The sequence below is a fragment of the Myotis lucifugus genome, unplaced genomic scaffold (genome assembly GCF_000147115.1).
Source record: "Myotis lucifugus unplaced genomic scaffold, Myoluc2.0 scaffold_1, whole genome shotgun sequence".
NCBI lineage: Eukaryota > Metazoa > Chordata > Mammalia > Chiroptera > Vespertilionidae > Myotis > Myotis lucifugus.
The window spans coordinates 27,199,784-27,218,201 of NW_005871049.1; the positions used below are offsets into that span (position 1 = coordinate 27,199,784).

The following is an 18,418-nucleotide window of genomic DNA, read 5'->3' on the forward strand; positions in this document are numbered from 1 at the left end:
TCTTCATGTGTAGAGATCTTGTATATGCCTTTTTTTTGAAACATAAATGATAGTTTACTGTAATACACTGTTGCTACACCCTAAAAGAACTTTCTATTCCAAGGCCTGCCAAGCTGCTTCAATCCCTTTAACTGCCACATGGTATTCCCTTACTGGGAAGTATGTCACTGAGCCAATCCCCAGTGATGAACACTTAGGATGTTTCCAATCTTTTGGTAAGCAAAAATATTCCTTCTTGGCATCCACGTCTACATCTCATCTTCCACAATGACACTAGAAAAATGGTTCTCAAATTTATAAGTAAAAGTCTATGACTATTAAATTCTGAAAAATATATATGTATTTCTCACTTGACTTCCTTAATTCACTCCAAAGATTCAGGGAGTAAGGCAAAGACCTGTAAGTAAACTGCTAATATTACAATGTAAAAGTCACTGTGAGCTTATTATTTAGTTTACTAGAGGCCCGGTGCACAAAAATTTGTGCACTCGGGGGGGGGAGGGTACCTCAGCCTGGCCTGTGCCCTCTCGCAGTCTGGGACCCTCGGGGGATGACCACTTGCTGGCTTAGGCCTGCTCCCCGGGGGATTGGGCCTAAGATGGCAATCAGACATCCCTCTGGCAGCCCGGCAGCCCTCGGGGGATGTCCACTTGCCAGCGGGGAGCAGGCCTAAACAGCAGTCGGACATCCTTAGCCCTGCTGAGGAGGCAGGAGAGGCTCCCACCACCACTGCTGTACTGGCAGCCGTCAGCCTGGCTTGTGGCTGAGTAGAGCTCCCCATGTGAGAGCACCCTGACCACCAGAGGGAAGCTCCTGCATTGAGCGTCTGCCCCCTGGTGGTCAGTGTGTGTCATAGTGACCAGTCATTCCCAGTCTTTCTGCTGTTAGAGTCAGTTTGCATATTACCCTTTTAGTATATAGGATAGAGGCCTGGTGCACGGGTGGGGGCCGGCTGGTTTACCCTGAAGGGTGTCCCGGATCAGGGTGGGGATCCCGCTTGGGTGCCTGGCCAGCCTGGATGAGGGGATGATGGCTGTTTGCATCTGGTCGCACCCCCTTCAGGGTGGGGGTCCCCACTGGGGTGCCTGGCCAGTCTGAGTGAGGGGCTGAGGGCCGTTTAGAGCCGGCTCCAGCTCTGACGTTCCCAACCTCTCCTTTTCCTCGGCTGCTGAAAGCAGGTATCTGGGGTTTGTTTGGCTTCTATAATTGAAACACTGTTGCAGCTCCAGCTTGAGGCCTCGGCTGCTGAAAGCAGGTATCTGGGTTTGTTTAGTTTCTATAATTGAAACTCTGTTGCCATCACTGGTGCTCTAAGCTCTGAGGCCCCGGCTGGCTGAAAGCAGGTATCTGGGGTTTGTTTAGCTTCTATAATTGAAACATTGTTGCTTCCGGATCTCAGAGCTGGGCCATGGCAGGCGGGGAAGCTTGGCTTCCTCCATCACTGAAGCAAGCAAGCCTCATGTTTGCTTCAGCTGCGTGGCTGCCGGCTGCCATCTTGGTTGGCAGTTAATTTGCATATCACCCTGATTAGCCAATGGGAAGCGTATCGGAGGTACGGTTAATTACCCTCTTTGTCTTTTATTAGATAGGATTCCTTTACTGAAGCCTCTTTCAAAAAAGAAGTCTTTCTAACTAGTTAAGGTGGGGAATGAGTTGGATACTCTTGTTATTGCATTATTTCCTATTCTGTTATGTTACAAACTATACTAAGAGGCACTGGAGAAATTATGAGTAAAATGCATTAAGGATAGATGAAAATTAAGATTTTCTTTCCTCTCTGTTATTATAAAAAGCCACTGGATAACCCAGGAAAAAAAAGTTGTATATTTTTCTATGATACTACCCAAAAAAAGAGGTGAAAAGGAAAACAACAACAATGGACTAATTTTCAAAATTTTATGTTAAATCAGATAACCATTTTAAACTAGTTACACACACACACACACACACACACACACCATACAAACACAGTGGCAAGAAGCCCCATAAGTTTGGGGATGTTATATTGAAATAAAGTTAATGGGGGAAAATCTATGTATTGTCCATCTCCCTTAACGCCTTCGCCATTGATCTATTTTAGCAATAACTGTATTGGTCCAGCTTCTCTGGAGGGCGTCTGTGAAGCGCTGCATGGATCTAAAATATACAGACAACCAAGTTACATCCCTTATCTGCCCCAACAACAAGATGAAATCCACATTCCTTAGCACAGCACTGGCACCTTCCAATTAGTCCTTCATAGCCAGCCTGACCTTCTGACATGGCCTCACATTCCCAGCCCTGTAGTCCAGCATTCTAACAGTATACACTCAAGGATCTACACCCTTGCACAAACTATTTTCAGAAATGCTCTTTTCCTAAACTCTGATACAGTTCTGTTCTACCTACAAGGTGTCACTCAAATATCTCATCTCCTCTGAGGCAACCCTCTGACTTCCCAGGCAAAGGCCCTTCCTCTTCCTCTTTGTCCCCACAGTGTTCATGAGGTACTACTTTATCACACTGTATTTTAACTCTTGGTTTCATGTAACTCTTCCTGAGGGCTGGTGCTATATTTTTACTCTTCTTCAAAAACATCCCAAATTCTGGTAGAGCCTGACAACACAGGGGGCTACAAAATTGTTGTTTAATAAATAAATGTGGCTTGATGGTTGGCTAGTCAAGAATTAGTGCTATCCTTCTAATTCCTTTCCTTAACTTCAACTGTATCAAATTGGTCTTACTGTGGAAACCACCAAAATAATTTAGTTCTCTAACAACAAAGTAAACCCCTTTAAGAATTTAAACCCATGTGACCCTTTGTATTCCCAGAGCATATTATACACAGAATAAGTTTGCAGCTACACATAAAGTAAGCTCCTCCATCCACTCCTTCCTTTGGAGGTGGCCTGCAGAAGGGGATGTCTACAGAAGGGACTGCCATGGGAGGACAAAGGACCTCAGGTGTCTTTTGCATGGAAAATTGCAAAATCTCCTTTAAAATTCTTTTTTATCCTGGGATGAGTTTCTCTCTATAAATAATGATTTAAAAAACAAACAACAAAAAAGCTTTTTTAAAGTTACTTCTTTACTAGACTATTGAGAAAAAAAAACAAAACACCTTATATTATTCTTCAGAATTGACTTGTACAGTCAGAATTTCTGGTGGCATGCAGGAAGCCATTTGCAAGATGAAATAGTGTCAGCTGTGATTTCAGAGATTCTACTGGCCTGGTACCTATGGCTGCTAAGATTCCCCTATCTCGAAGGTGCTGAGCTAAGTAACTTTGGAAATAAGTGGATGTGTGTGAGACTAAAGAGAAAAGGAACTGCACATGAGCACTGTACTCCAGATAATAAAATCGTTTCCCGCAGGCTACCAGTTAACAATGCTGACACTGCGATACATGCATACGAAGTGAAACAATTAAATGGATGGCAGGTGTTGAGAGCCAGGCTTCTCACTGTGGGAGTGGGAGTCTACAAATAAGCAAGGGGAGAAGGCAGAATGATCCACGTGGTAATGGGTTATGAATAATAGAAATATCAGTAGACTCATGTTTAACTTAATTATAGATACAGATGTTACATATACCAATATCCTATATAACAAAACCCTAATATGCTAAGTGTCCGGTCATCCGTTCAACCATCAAAGCGTAATATGCTAATGATATGCTAAGGCTGCTCAACCGCTCACTATGACGTGCACTGACCACCAGGGGGCAGACACTCCAACCAGTAGGTTAGCTTGCTGTTGGGGTCTGGCCAATCAGGACTGAGCGAAACGAGCTGGGCACGCCCTGGAGCCCTCCCACAGTCCCTCCCTGGCTGGCCAACCTCCTGCATCCCTCCCCAGCCCTGATTGTGCACCTGTGGGGTCCCTCGGCCTGGCCTGTGCCCTCTTGCAATCTGGGACCCCCTTGGGGGATGTCGGAGAGCTGGTTTCAGCCCGATCCCACTCAATGCAGGAACTGCGCCCTGGTGGTCAGTGCGCTCCCACAGGGGGAGCGCTGCTCAGCCAGAAGCCAGGCTCACAGCTGGCGAGCGGAACGGCGGTGGCGGGAGCCTCTCCCGCCTCCAAGGCAGCACTAAGGATGTCCAACTGATGGCTTAGGCCCGCTCCCCCGGGGCCTAAGCTGTCAGTTGGACATCCCCCGAGGGCTCGAGGCCTGATGCACGAAATTTGGGCTTGGCCCACGGCGCCTTGCCTTGGCCCTCTCAGCCCCAGCTTTGTCTGGAAGGTTGTCTGGAAGGACATCTGGAAGGTTATTCGGCTGTCTGGTCTAATTAGCATATTATGCCTTTATTATTATAGATGTCTATACACAGCATAAACTCCTATTTTTTGCTTCTCAGCTAAGAGGACCTATAAGAAATGACACTCGAGTAGCAGTAAGCACATCTTGTGTCCAAATCTTGGAATCTAACACTATTCTCCAAAGAAAGTACAGGGCTCCATGGAGAAACAGCTGATTCTAGGACTGGAATAGGAAATATACAAGACAAGTCTGGATCATCTGGGAGTGCCAGAAAGTATGGAAGTGCTCAAAATACACACACACACACACACCCCAAAGTGGGTATGTTCAAGTAACACAGGAGCCAACTGAGAGCACTCCATGGCTTCCATGGCCAAAGCTGGAACAATTTGAGCAAGTAAATAATGTAGAATTGGGTTATAACCCAAAGTATAAAATACATATCTATGAGCCCATGATATAAATGAATGGCTGAATGAATGAATTAATGAATGGACAAGGGGAAAGAGACAGATCTCCCATGCCAAAGAATTCCAAATAGTTTAAGTAGACCAAGATGACTCAACTATTTTTACTTAACCATAAATAAAATGCTGTGCACTTTACATTACATGACATATATAAACCAAACAGCAGGACTCAGTAACAAAGTACATCTAATAACATGGGAGCAAAGCTGTACCAAGTATGTTGCAGGACTCTGGAGCTACACAGAAAGAGCAAAGGACTCCTCCAAGCTCTTACTGAGTGCCAAAGCTGGAAACAGAAATGAGAGAAAGGTCAGGAGGAAAGGCACCTGAGACCTGGATCCAGTCCTCGCACACCAAGCACCAACCAGGTGGCCTAACTGGTGAATGGGCACATATACTGGTGAGACCAGCAGGGTGCTCCTAGTCTTCAGTGGAAGATAGAGGCCCACATATAATGTATGGCAAAGCCCCACACATCTCCAAGTCCTCCAAATTCTAGATTTTCAGGTTCCTACCTTTCTTTTCCAGTAGATAATCTACCTCAGATTGGAACCACAAATCAAAATTAATAGCAGAATCGTGTCCTAAAGCAGAAACCAAGCGATCTTACCACCAGTATTAGGAAAGCTCAGGCTTAAAGTAAGGAGAGAAAGGGTGCCTGAGATAAAATCTAGACGGAGTGACTCTAGGATAGAAGAAAGGGTGACCACGTCAGCTGGCAGGCCCTCCCTGAGTCATGGGTAAAGTTACTTCCACACATATTTTCCTTCCCCTCATTTTACAGTCAATATTCAGCAAGCAAATTCCCAATACAATCAGCCCAAGGAAGCTTCCCTCTAAAAATAAATTTCTCAAAATATATTTAGTCTCATATTCGTTTGGGTAATAGAAAAAAACAGCCCATGTTGTGCAATCACTCCTAGATGCTGAGCATCAAAGTTCTAGATCTTCAGATATGTGGGGCTATCTTGGATATGGAGAAGAAAAAAACAAACAAAACAAAACCCCAGAAGATGAGGCAAGTCTTCTATTTTCCCAACTACTTCACCAGTGTGAGAGTTCACTCTGTTAAATAAACCAATAAAAGGGAATACAAATACCTGATCGAGCAATGCCACTGTCCCTGTCTTCATTCTGCCCTCTGCTTGGCATGTCAACTGGAGTGCTATGTGCTAAGATAAAGGCAAAAGGAAACCATGTTAGTGGGCTCTTCAAAGAAGGAAGTTGTTGTTTTTTTCAATGAGTATAATAATGTTTGAATTTCAAAATAGGCTACTGCTATTGATGATTGGCATAAATTTATATAGAGATTAATTAGAAATCAAAATTAAATGCATAAAAAGAAAAAGAGAGTAAGAAGAAAGCAGAACCAAGTAACGACTTGCCTTCACTATCCTACTGTAGCATATAAACTTTTTTGAGTGATGCTCATCTCTAAAAAACTGAATAATCAACTAGTGATGCAGTTAAAACAACGAACAAACATTCTCAGGCAGATAGTTTTAGCCATTTTCCTCATTAGGAGTAGCATTTAAATAGCACTGTATTTTCAAAATGCTTTAAAATCAGTTTCAGTCATAACTATAGGCAACTCAAGGAAGAAAAATACTTGAAAACCATTTCATAAATGTAAAAAATGTTTCTCTGTTTGTAACCCACTCTCTTGGCAGATAGAAACCACATATTCATTTTCAAATATTTCTTCCTCCACTTCTTTTCCATATACACCCATATACAGTACTACTGCAGTTACTTAGAAAAACTCATGTCCTGGCATGAATTTTAGAAAACACTAAAATATTACAGACTTCTAGGAATGCTTCAGATTGATTCAAACTGCAACTGCATTCTTATCGAGCTAGAGAGCAGATGACATATTGCCATAGTAAGCTTGAAACCCAGGGCCCTGCCTGATTAATAAACTTGCTATTTTTTGAAGCTGTTTATTTTCACAATTTTACAGAGAGTATATAAACATGTTATCCTTACTCTAAGTAGGTAGGAAGGTGTCAGTTTTATTAGGGCATCAGTTAACTATAGTGTTTAAGCATATTTCAGGCTACAAAGAAGAACAGAATACCATTTGCCATAAACACAACCTTTAATGTTAGTGATGAAGGTTCCCACACTTGTTAATCATGCCAGACTACAACAGCCATTCAACAGACTTAGCTAGCAAGGCCAATTAAATCTCAGACTTTACCTACCCACAGAGACCAAGATGATTACACCTGTAAAGAACCTAAAAACTTTGTTTAAACTGCTCAAATGAGAGAGAGAGAGAGAGAGAGAGAGAGAGAGAGAGAGAGAGAGAGAGAGAGAGATATGTCTTCCATGCTTTTATTAGAGTGATTTTTGAAGAAACTCCGTGCAGGTACGAATGCAGGTGAACACATGAATAAAAGATACCATGGCAAAGGGGAAAGGTTCATAGCAGCAGAAGAGGCCTACAAAAATTAGAAAATGTAATCCTCTTAGAAACACTAAGGGCTCATTTCAGACCAAAATCAGCTTACCCTAGGGTTTAACAAAGACATTTACAAGAGAGGTTCACTGGTGGAATTTTCAAAACACCATGAACTTGGCTGCATTTGAAACGAATATCACCAAGAGCCCCTTGGATTTCTAGAGAGGTACCAAATAGGATTTTTTTCTAGGAACCTTCCCAGGATTTATTAATATGTGTGTGGGTCACACCGTACTCAGCATTCCACACAAACCTGCAAAGAAAGAAGCACTCCGGGTGAGCCGGAGAGGTCCTCCTTCTGCCACCCCCTGCAGCAGCTTGCTGCTGCATGCCTGCAGCAGACCTAGGGACAGAAACACATAGAGGAGGGCAAACAAAGTATACACAAAAAATAAACACAGATTCAAGATAATGCAAAAAAAACCACAAAAAATACCACAACACAATAAACTCAAATAAAGCAAAACACACACTTACAACAGTAGTATTCAGAAAGAAAGAACCCATTTATGGGGCTGATTTTACCTAGGTTACTTCCAGTACGACAAGGACCCAAATTATTCTGATTTGTGTTCAGCTTTCCCAAGTTGGGGTCTTGGTTGATGTATTCAAAGCTGTCTTGCAAACTAAATCCCAGGAGGGGAGGAAGGGAGAGAGAGAAGAAAAATGTCAAGAGATGAATAAAGCTGCTTTCTAAGAGAATCTCAAATATAGACACCTTATCAATTACTCAGACTTTTCTTTATAAATGAATAGTCTCACATCTACCAATGTGAAATAAACTTTAGGGGAACTTGCTAGAGAAAAAGAAAAGAAAAGCTTTTTGGAGGCAGTCCAACCTATAAAACCAAACAATGCATTCCTAACAGTTTCCCATTACATGGGATACCAAACTCCATAAATGTTTAAAAATTCATTAGAGAGAGAGAGAAAGGGAAGGGGAGAGAGAAACATTGATGTGAGAGAGAAACATAAATCAGTTGCCTCCCATATGCACCCCGACTAGGGGGTCTAATCTGCAATCCGGGCATGTGCCCCGACCAGTAATCGAATCCAAGACTTTTGAGTGTATGGGACGATACTCCAGCCAACTGAGCCACACAGGTCAGAGCCAAACTCTACAAATTTTGATCAGTGGCTGACACATAGGATATTACTATTAATTTCTAACTTCTGTTTCAGTGACTGACACTCGAGATGTTATTATTCATTTCAAAGGTAATTTTATAAATATCTTCACAACAAAATTAATTTGAACTCTTAGTTAACATCAATGAGCAATTCAGCAACTTTTTTCAGGAGGAGAATACAACAGAAATTGATATGATTCCTATAGAAGTTTGAGTTCGCAATATCTAAAAATTTAGGATTACTAATACACACAAATGTGAGGGAAGCAAATTTTAATAATTCATTGTATTTATAATAAGTAAAATAAATATAAATATTTTGAAGATAATACAGAATAATGAGACCACAGTGATTTTTAGTGAAATCTGAGCTCAATATTCTACTACAGGGAGTTCAGGCAATAAATGTTCAGGTAATATCAAGGGTCTGAAAAAGAATCTCTCACAAGAAATAAACATCACTTCTCATACTGGCCTAAGTCATGACAGTCCAATGCTAAGTGCTCGAACAAATAAATCCACTACTTTGTTGAAGAGTAAGCAGATTTACACGATGGTACTCAAATCTACAAAGGAATATATTTTTAATTTCCCAGGATAACAGCCTTCATTTGACTCATAAGGATGCCCCTGTGATTTATAACTAACCTTTCTTTCAAATGTACCAAAGTATAACAAGTGTTTATATTTTAAAAGTATATAAAATATGCCTGCTAGCAAAATTCAAAATATATGAACAAATGTACCAGAATAAGAGTTAAGTTAGCTATTTCAGTATTTTTCATCTACACAGAAGTACATTATTAGAGAAAGAAAAAACTCTTGAGTGAAAATCAGAAAACTGCACGGCCCAAGAACCAGCCGAGCACAGAGGCCACACTGACAGCTGATTAGATGCAAGCATGGACAACCCGTCCTGCCAAACAGGTCCTCGGCAGCCTGGAAAGACTCTCTGTGCACTTTGTTCCTTAAACAAATAAACACACGAACAAACACGTTTTTAAGTTTGTTTTAAAGGACAAAAAGACTGGTAAGTTCCATAAACTCATTAATGTGATTCCTCTTTTTTCCCCCTTTGCTGTTCATTTTCTAGACCAGTGGTCGGCAAACTGCAGCTGGTGAGCCACATGCGGCTCTTTGGCCCCTTGAGTGTGACTCTTCCACAAAATACCACGTGCGGGTGCACACGTACAGTGCGATTGAAACTTCGTGGCCCATGCGCAGAAGTCGGGTATTTTGTGGAAGAGCCACACTCAAGGGGCCAAAGAGCCGCATGTGGCTCACGAGCCGCAGTTTGCCGACCACTGTTCTAGGGTATGGAAGCTTAGTGATGGTAGTAAGAACATAGTGGGCACCGGAGGGACCCAAAAGATACAGAGAAGCGGTCATTTGTTTTTAAGTCCACCTGATAAAGTTAAAAAGCCTTTTCATGTGCACTGTGTATAGGAAAATGTCCACTTTTAAGATCCCTGTGTTAATGTGGACTTACCCTGCTTCTCATTTCAAAAGGCATTATGGCCCCTGAAGAATTACTGTATCCAGAAATAGCCACCTAGAAAATGGGGGGGAGGGGGGGGAGGTGATATGCAAAATTCCATACTTACTTATTTGTGCTCCCACAGAAGCTGCCCATTCTAGCAGAGAAGACTTTACTAATCATCAGTTGTGGAGGAGAGCTGTGTGTGGAGGGTGGGGGACGGGGGGTGGGGAGGAAACAAAATGCATTTTGGAATTAATGACTCAATATCACCATACCACTTCTCACAACCAGTAGAAAAAGAAGCCCAAACTCACCGTATATAGTGTATCTTTAAGGTGGAGCCCTTGTAACTCATTGCAACTGAGCCAAACATCATTTCCCCTAGCATGTTGACATCTGAAGCTGGTCTTGTGTACTGCCACACACGAAAGAAACCAAAATCAGTTAGCGTGTGGCACAATGTGATACGCAAGGCAATAGAAATAATGTTCATTAACCTCTGGGTCCCTCTTTAGTTTAGTGGGTAATTACTTATCACAATGCAATTGATCATTCTATGATCTTAATGATGATAGCCTATTTTTTCTCAAATTATTACTAATGCCCATGATTTCTTCTTATTACACAATATCTTCAGAAGGATCCTAGTGTTTTATCAGATTTTTAATTTTGTTATGAGAAACAAATGTTTTTATTATCTCCATTGATAAACTCTACATAGAAAGATTATGTTATGGAGGAAACAGGGTCACTCTTTCCTTGGTACTAAGAACACATCCTGGAAAGAAATAGGGTTCAGTGTTGTTCAATCAAATAATGAACAGTGTTGGATAATAATGCCAACTGGTGCAGGTAGGGTTCGTCAGGTTCCAAAAGATAACAGATGGTTTGGTACCTCTGAAGTTTTACACAAATATTCTTTGAATATTTGATGCCTCTAGCTTTTGACCGGTTTTCTTGTCCCCTTTGTCATCCACAAGGGTGGACTGTGCTGCCTCCACTTTGCCCATTCTCATTTGCTTGTTAGCCCACTGCAGTCTCCTCTATTCACACTGCACTGGTGACTCCCTGTCAATTCCAATGGACACTTCCCAGTTTGCTTTCTTCAATGTCTCTCTTGGTAATTCCTTTAGAGCTCTTTTTTCCCAGATCATCCCTTGAACAGGGTTGTTCCCTGAGGGCCCTCCTATTCAATTACTGCATTCTCAACCATTATGATTTTGATTATTCTTTACATAGGAATATCCACCACATCATTAGCTCTAGGCTCAAACCTCTCCTTGAACTCTCGAATCCTATATCCAAAATGCATTCATTCACATATATTTGAATATTATGAACATCTGATATGTGAGTGAATGCATTGGATATAGGATTCTAAGCACCTAGTATAAATGCTGGTGACACGTTGACGAACAGGACAGATATAACCCAGCACAGCTTAACTAAAACAAAACAACCATCTCTCTGGGACCCAGCCCACCAGCCACAGTCTCTGCTAGTGTGCTTTCCACCCAAGCAAAGACATGGGAGTCATCCTTAATATTAATACCCTCTTCTCAATCATTCTTTCTTAACTACAAATATACACATGCATACATACATACACACACGCAAGTACACTCATATACACACACAAACACATATACACATCTACCTGTACGTGTTTGCAGAGGAGGAAAGAGAAACATAAATCTAACAGCTTTGTTTAATTAGGCTCCTCTCTGGTTACAGCTAAAACTAACCCCTTCTTACTACATACAGACAGAAACCAACTTGCTTTCATATTCTTTATTGATAACTTCTACACACGACCTCCATTTTTATAATCTGCTTTTTCTTGGGCTACAAGGTCCACATTCCAAGTGTGATTCTCAATCAGTTAACTTTCGGTGCATGAGATAATGCTCAACCAACTGAGCCACACCGGGCCAGGGCATATTTTATACTCTGAGACCCAGGAGCACTGTGAAATAAAGGCAAATACATGGCACAAATCCTGACCAGGAAATTAATAAAGTTCTATAGACGTGTGGCTGCCGGTTATTTCCTTGGCTTTGCTCTTCCAGCAACATGACAGACAAAATTTTACATGGATCAAAAAGGAAAAAACTGATATACCTTCCATCAATGTACAGCCTCTGCTATTTAATATTTATAAAACTTTTTGTATATCTAGTTAGCCAATATATTTCTCAATAACCCTAATCCCTAGCCTCTACTGACTTAGAACACACACACACACACACACACACACACACACACACACACACCAGCATAAAAGATGCTCCCAGCCCTCTGTCCTTCACACTCAAGTTACATCTTGCCCTTTCTTCTCCTATTCAAGGTTTTCTTTTCTCCCTTCTACTGGCAAGTGCTATTTTCTTAGAAGGCCCATGTACATTCCCAGAATCCTTAGAGTTCTTATAACAAAGCTGGGAAACACATGTGTATTAATCAGCTTCTCATAACAAGGGAGCAAAACCAGAGGGTTTACCTCTGCCTCATTGGGTTGTATTATCTCTGCTTGATCACAGTTTTTATCAGGAGATAAAAGCCACCGTATGAAAACAGCATTGATGTGAAACATTTAAGAGAGCACGTTTTGTAACACTGATTCTCATATTCCTGGAGTGGAACCCTCCAGTAGGCATTACTCCCTGTGGAGAAATCAGAGTAAATGACTTCACCCCGGGGCACTCCACATGAGAGGGATGGGGTACCTGGTACTTGGGAAGCTGCTCCTTCGCGTACTGTGAGGTTCCCCCAGAAGAACTGTAGGAAGAGATGCTGCTGCTGGTGCTGCTGCTGCTGCTGCCTCCCTGACAGCACTTGGCTGACGTTTTAATAGGGACATCCTCTGTTTTCTGGGTTAGGAGAGACAGGCAAGGTGAGTGTGGCTAAATATAACGGGCTTCCTCAACACGCTCCGCACTGGGAACTCCTTTGTTAAAACATTCTGTATGTTGTGCTAAGTGCATAGAAACCAGAAGCTTTTATTTTTATTTTTTTACTGAGGACAAAATGTGGTCCTGAGAATCTATAATATTTAGGAGGGAAAATGCTGGAGAAGAGAACTGGACAGAAGGTGGTGGGTTATGTGTTAAGACTTTATCCTCTTTAAATAATGCCACTATTATTTACTTTCCAATTCATGTTTCAAAATCATCAATGAGCTCCGGTCTCTGTATTTATTATTAGAGGATTTTGAGTATTAAAGAGAGTCATAATTTATTTAAAAAAAAAACAATGAGAAAGAGATTGCTTCAAATTCCAATTTTTTCCAAAATGGAACTAAGAAAACAAAAATATTAATTTGGAAAGACTGGGTTTGTGTATTTAATGACACATCTCCTTTAAAACTCCTTTAAAGGTAATCGGAAAGAAAATCATGAGGTTGAGTTTGTGAAAGATGAAGCCAAAACTCTGAAACCGGAACTCCTGTGAGCTGCACAGCATGTGATGGAAATTTGGCCTTTAAAGGTTAGAGGTACTAGAAGGTTATCTGCTATACATTCCCTAAACAGAGTTCACTGCTAATTTTATGACATAAAGGTATAAAGATACATCTTTATTAAATGTTCCCTTCTTTCTACACCCAAAGATAGTACTCCCAACAGAAGCATCCTGTGCCCTCTATGGTAAGTTGCTGCTATTCCGAGTCTTGTTTTTCCATGTGCAGTTTTTGCTTGGAAAACCATGAATGCAACTGGAGCTTATCTAATCTCCAATGTGACAGTCACACTGGCGGTCTAATGCAAATGCCTGCAGTCATGTGCTTGATACAAACTCATGAGGTATTGTGCTTACCAAGGGGGCGGAGGGATGAAATGGGGAAAGAATGTAAGGAAAACATAAACTGTGCTGGTCCATAACAGCCTCTCCAGCAGTGGTGGCTTTCAAAGTTGCACTTGGTTTTCCCGAGCATCTGACACTCCCTCAACACCCTCTTCAGACCTCGCTGTTACTTAATACCACTTAAGCCAGAAACACAGCCCCTCAGAGGACCTAAAGTGACACGAAGCCCACACCTGCCTCACAAACTGCTGGAGCCTTTGGCTGGGGTACAACATTCTGAGTAGTCTATAATTGGAGATAGCACCTGGTACAGTGAAGAGAGTGCCCACTGAACTTCCTGTAGCCTTGGGCACATTACAAACCTCCCTGGACCTAGTTGCCTTTTTGATTAAACGAGTGCTTCCAAAAATGCTTATATTCCAGATGCCAGTGTCAGCGCTGCTCTGACTAAAGATTCCAGTTGCTTTTTGAAATCCAGTGAGAATTGTTTCCTCCTCCACCTGTTATGACCATTAGGAGCCCTCAACTAAGCCAGCTGTGCAAGGTCTTCAGGGCAACAGGAAATGATATGGGAAATCAAGGGGAAACCACGTCCCGCCCACCAAACAAAGGGTCAAGTGTTCACCTAAACTTTGATCAAATCCACCATTAAAGCTTACAGGTGAATCGCCTGAGACATTTCAATTCTTCCCCCCCACCCATCCCTCAAACCTACCCAACAAGCCCAACAACTACTGTAATGATTAGCTACCTGGCAGACTTCCACTTTAATGCACTACAGAATCCACCCAGCTAACTGCCTTTAGCCAAACACTTCCTTCCTGCAGAAAGGATCCTTATCAAAAGCAGGAAAACAGCCCCTTGGCCCTGATGAGACAAAGAGCATGACATAAACTATTCATTTACTTTAGCTACACATTCTGTAAACTGCCAGAATTTGGTCAGTATAGGGTGCAAGTAAAGAATGAATATAATGGATTTATTTAATTTGCAAACAGCTGAATAACTATTGAAAAGAGAATGAAAGGCCTAATGGTGACAACTTGCAAGTACACTGGACAAACGTCCAGGAGACTCAGGGAGGGCCAGACTCTGCTCCTCACCTGGACACATCACTTTGCCTTTCCCGTTCTGGCTCCAAGGGATCAAAGCTGCTCTGCCCTCACTTGCCCCATCCCCAGGTCCTCCCGTGCTCTGCCCCTCACCACCAACTCCACCACCCTGCCTCCCACTGAGAAAAGGAAATAAATAAAAGCTTCTTTGGCCAGACAGGTCAAAAGCACTCCCTTTTGAGTGAAGATGACAAGGCATGTTAGCATGCTGAAGCCCCACACTGAGGAGAGCTATTTAACTGTGTTTAGCCCAGTGCTCTATAGCACTGTCTATGAGAAATACTGACAGAATGATCTAATTATTTTCCCTTCAGGCTAACACTTTATGAATTTTAGAGTTCTCAGATTTCCTTTTACGCTGCACATATTTAGTATTAAAATCCTACTAGATTGCTACTCACCAGCAAATTCACCTCTAGTAATATTTACAATACAATGCTTGGCATCTGTCACAATTACTTGCTAACAGTTTCATCTGTGCATTAATAAGAATACAAATGCAGTCCTGGCTGGTTTTGCTCAGTGGACAGAGTATCAGCCCACTGACCAAGGGGTCATGGGTTTGATTCCTGGTTAAGGACACGTGCCTTGGTGGCAGGTTCCCCAGCCTCAGTAGGGGCAGGTGCAGGAGGCAATCGATGTCTCTCTCTCATATCAATGTTTCTCTCTCTCTCTCTCCCCTTCCACTAGCCCTAGAAATCAGTGGAGAAAATATCCTCAGTGAAAATTAAAAGCAAAAAACAAAAGAATACAAATGTAGCCCAGGAGATGGAGGGGAAGTCGGGAAACTTTTCTTATGTTTCTTCTGAACTATCAATGGCTGTGTACCATAGAGCCCAAAGAGACAATTATGAATTAATAAGTGATTGATCAGAGAGGGACTGTTAGAAGCACAAACAAAAAAGATGAAAGCAAAAGTACATTTCATACCTGAGTTGCCACCTCTTCAATGTTGTGAACAGCTTTAGAATCAAACAAGACTTGTCTACCTCGCCTTTCACAGTCTTGGTAAACGATCAGGCGAATCTCATTCAGGTCAAACTCCGAACATGACCAACTATGGATTAAAAAAAGAGAAAGAAGTTATGGTATCTGTATGACCTGGAATAATCTTCCCCACCTGTGTGCCTGTGTGCACATCAGAAGGCCACAAGTATGCAGAGACAGTGATCCCTTCCTACCTGGGGCAGATGGCCTTGTCTGTGGATGCCAATGGGCCATACAAACATTGCCAATGTCCATGACAAAGGTTGGGAAGACTGCTTTACATAATAAATCACTGGTGAGAAAGCTTCTCCTTCCAAAGCCGTTTTGGGAAAAGATGGTAGCCAGAAATCCTAAGGACATGTGTAGAGAGCTGAATGTGGATGTCTGGGTTCTGGGAACACACCTGAGGTCTAGGATGTTCAAGCTTTTGTGTCACTGGGCTGGGAACCATTCAGAGCAAGTCAGTAGAGCCTTCTCTCTTCCTTTCCCACCCACCTGTGCTCAGGTCAAATTGGGAGAAATTACATATCCTAAGATTTAGTATTTTCATCTATTATGGCTGGCTCTGGCAAAGAAGTTTTAAAAATCAAGTACAACATTACTGGACAGCATCTAAATTGCTAAAAACAGTAACAAATAAAGGAAGCATGTCTTATTCCTAAGCAGACCAAAAGCTACTGGGATAAAGCTGCTCTAAACATAGGTTTGTTCCTGAATTAAAAAATGAAACCAGAATGCAATAGTGCAGTGAAGGTCTGGGGAGGGGGCTAGTGGGGTGGTGGTGGGGGGAATCTGTAATTCTTTCAACAATAAAGATACATTTTTAAAAAGCTTCTCATATTTTCAGATTAAGGGGTTGGGGAGAGGGGCAGGGAAGTCCCTAAATGATTTAAGGAAGTGACATTTAAACACAAACTTGAAGAAGAGTTAGAGATAAAGTGTGAGAATGAATAACACAGTAAGAGGGAGGGAAATGGTAAGATGTAAAAATGATGCAATTGAGAAAGAGAAAAAAAAAAAGCCAGGGAAAGAAAGAACTTGAAAGGTAGGCTGAGAAGGCAGGCCAGGATCCTGCCCTAAGTACAGTCAGAAGCACTTACTAGTAGGTAAACAAAGGTTGATAAACTCAGGTCTATGCTTTTTTAAAGTTCAATCTGGCTTGCTCTAAGGAAAACAGGGTGGGACAGAGTAAGACTGGAAGCAGGAAGGCCAAATAGAGTTTATATTGAGTTCAGGCTCTTCATAATGAAGGCTACAGTGACAGGAGGAAAGGAGACAAATATTGGAGGGATGTTCAGGATGCAGAACTGATAAGATTTGGTGGTGGACTGGATGGGTGCCTGAAGCAAAAGGGGTGCTACCTGCTTAGAGAATGCTGAAGAGGAGGAGTTGTCCTGAAGGGATAGAGGATGGACAGTTAGACCAGTGGTCGGCAAACTGCGGCTCAGCAAGCTGCGGCTCGTGAGCCACATGCGGCTCTTTGGCCCCTTGAGTGTGGCTCTTCCACAAAATACCGACTTCTGCGCATGGGCCACGAAGTTTCAATTGCAATGTATGTGCGTGCCCGCACGTGGGTATTTTGTGGAAGAGTCACACTCAAGGGGCCAAAGAGCCACATGTGGCTCGCGAGCCGCGGTTTGCCGACCACTGAGTTAGACAGACAGAGAGACTGAAAAAAAAACCTGTAAAACTAAGAGACAGAATAACTGAAGTGAAGCATCAGACAAGTCTGGATTCAAACCTGAACTCTCTGAGCTCCCATTTCTTCATCAGCACAATGAGAGTGTTACTGCCCACCCCCAAAGCTGCCTGCCATAGGAATTAAGTGAAATATGTAAAGTGCTTCACATAGAGCAGTGATGGCGAACCTTTTGAGCTCAGCGTGTCAGCATTTTGAAAAACCCTAACTTAACTCTGGTGCCGTGTCACATATAGAAATGTTTTGATATTTGCAACCATAGTAAAACAAAGACTTATATTTTTGATATTTATTTTATATATTTAAATGCCATTTAACAAAGAAAAATCAACGAAAAAAATGAGTTCGCGTGTCACCTCTGACACCCGTGTCATAGGTTCACCATCACTGACATAGAGGCTGACACACAGTAAGTACTCCAAAATGGCAATAATTAAGAGAATTAGTAATGCTACTTTTTTTAAAAAAATCACAAACTGTGCATTATTGCTCCTTTCCTTTTTCAGGCAGTGGTAACAGATGTGTTTTCTTAAATTCCAGCACCAAAAAAACATAAAGTTCTGGTTGTACTTTCTTTTAACAACTTAAGCTACTATGTTCTAAGCTACTATGCCCAACTTTCATAACATTGCAAGGGCATTCTGGAAATCATTTTTCTTCCACTCTCAGTCCAGAGGTAGTCCACGGTCCAGGCCTGGCCCATCAGACATGACCCTATGATGTCCAGCTAGGCTTTGATGGCCAGTTCCCACTTAGTTGCTCAGCTGATAAATGGTAACCCTGGAGTTGCTGGTGCCATTATGAGGTGAGAGCCTTTCTGAAGATAAAGTCAACGTGGAGGAAAGCAGAGGTGAGCAACGGAATGGAAAGAGATCACTTCCTGTCGGCAATCAAAGGCAGCTATTCTGGAACGAACACATTCTGGAGTAGTTTCTGTCATTTACAACTGAAAAGTCCTAATGATCGGCCCCAATCACTAAACCACTAAATTTTAATTTTACAGATCACTAAAACACTCTCTGCAACCATCTACA

At 42.0% G+C, this 18,418-nt stretch overlaps 1 protein-coding gene across 7 annotated transcripts in view; it reads right to left on the reverse strand.

Annotated features, from left to right (window-relative positions):
- The window catches only part of FNIP2 (folliculin interacting protein 2), a 116,682-nt gene that overhangs the window by 50,792 nt on the left and 47,472 nt on the right, over nucleotides 1–18,418 (reverse strand). For 3 of the 7 annotated variants that reach the window (XM_014456356.2, XM_014456385.2, XM_023755371.1), the window contains exons 2-8: nucleotides 15,629–15,755; nucleotides 12,512–12,655; nucleotides 10,103–10,203; nucleotides 9,913–9,984; nucleotides 7,704–7,804; nucleotides 7,432–7,521; nucleotides 5,812–5,883 (exon numbers count right to left, since the gene is read on the reverse strand). In XM_014456356.2, coding sequence (XP_014311842.1) covers nucleotides 5,812–5,883; nucleotides 7,432–7,521; nucleotides 7,704–7,804; nucleotides 9,913–9,984; nucleotides 10,103–10,203; nucleotides 12,512–12,655; nucleotides 15,629–15,755 — 707 coding nt within the window. Of the gene's footprint in view, nucleotides 1–5,811; nucleotides 5,884–7,431; nucleotides 7,522–7,703; nucleotides 7,805–9,912; nucleotides 9,985–10,102; nucleotides 10,204–12,511; nucleotides 12,656–15,628; nucleotides 15,756–15,879; nucleotides 15,991–18,418 lie in introns of those variants that run through there. The other 4 variants (XM_023755370.1, XM_023755364.1, XM_023755366.1 and 1 more) reach the window with 3 other exon arrangements.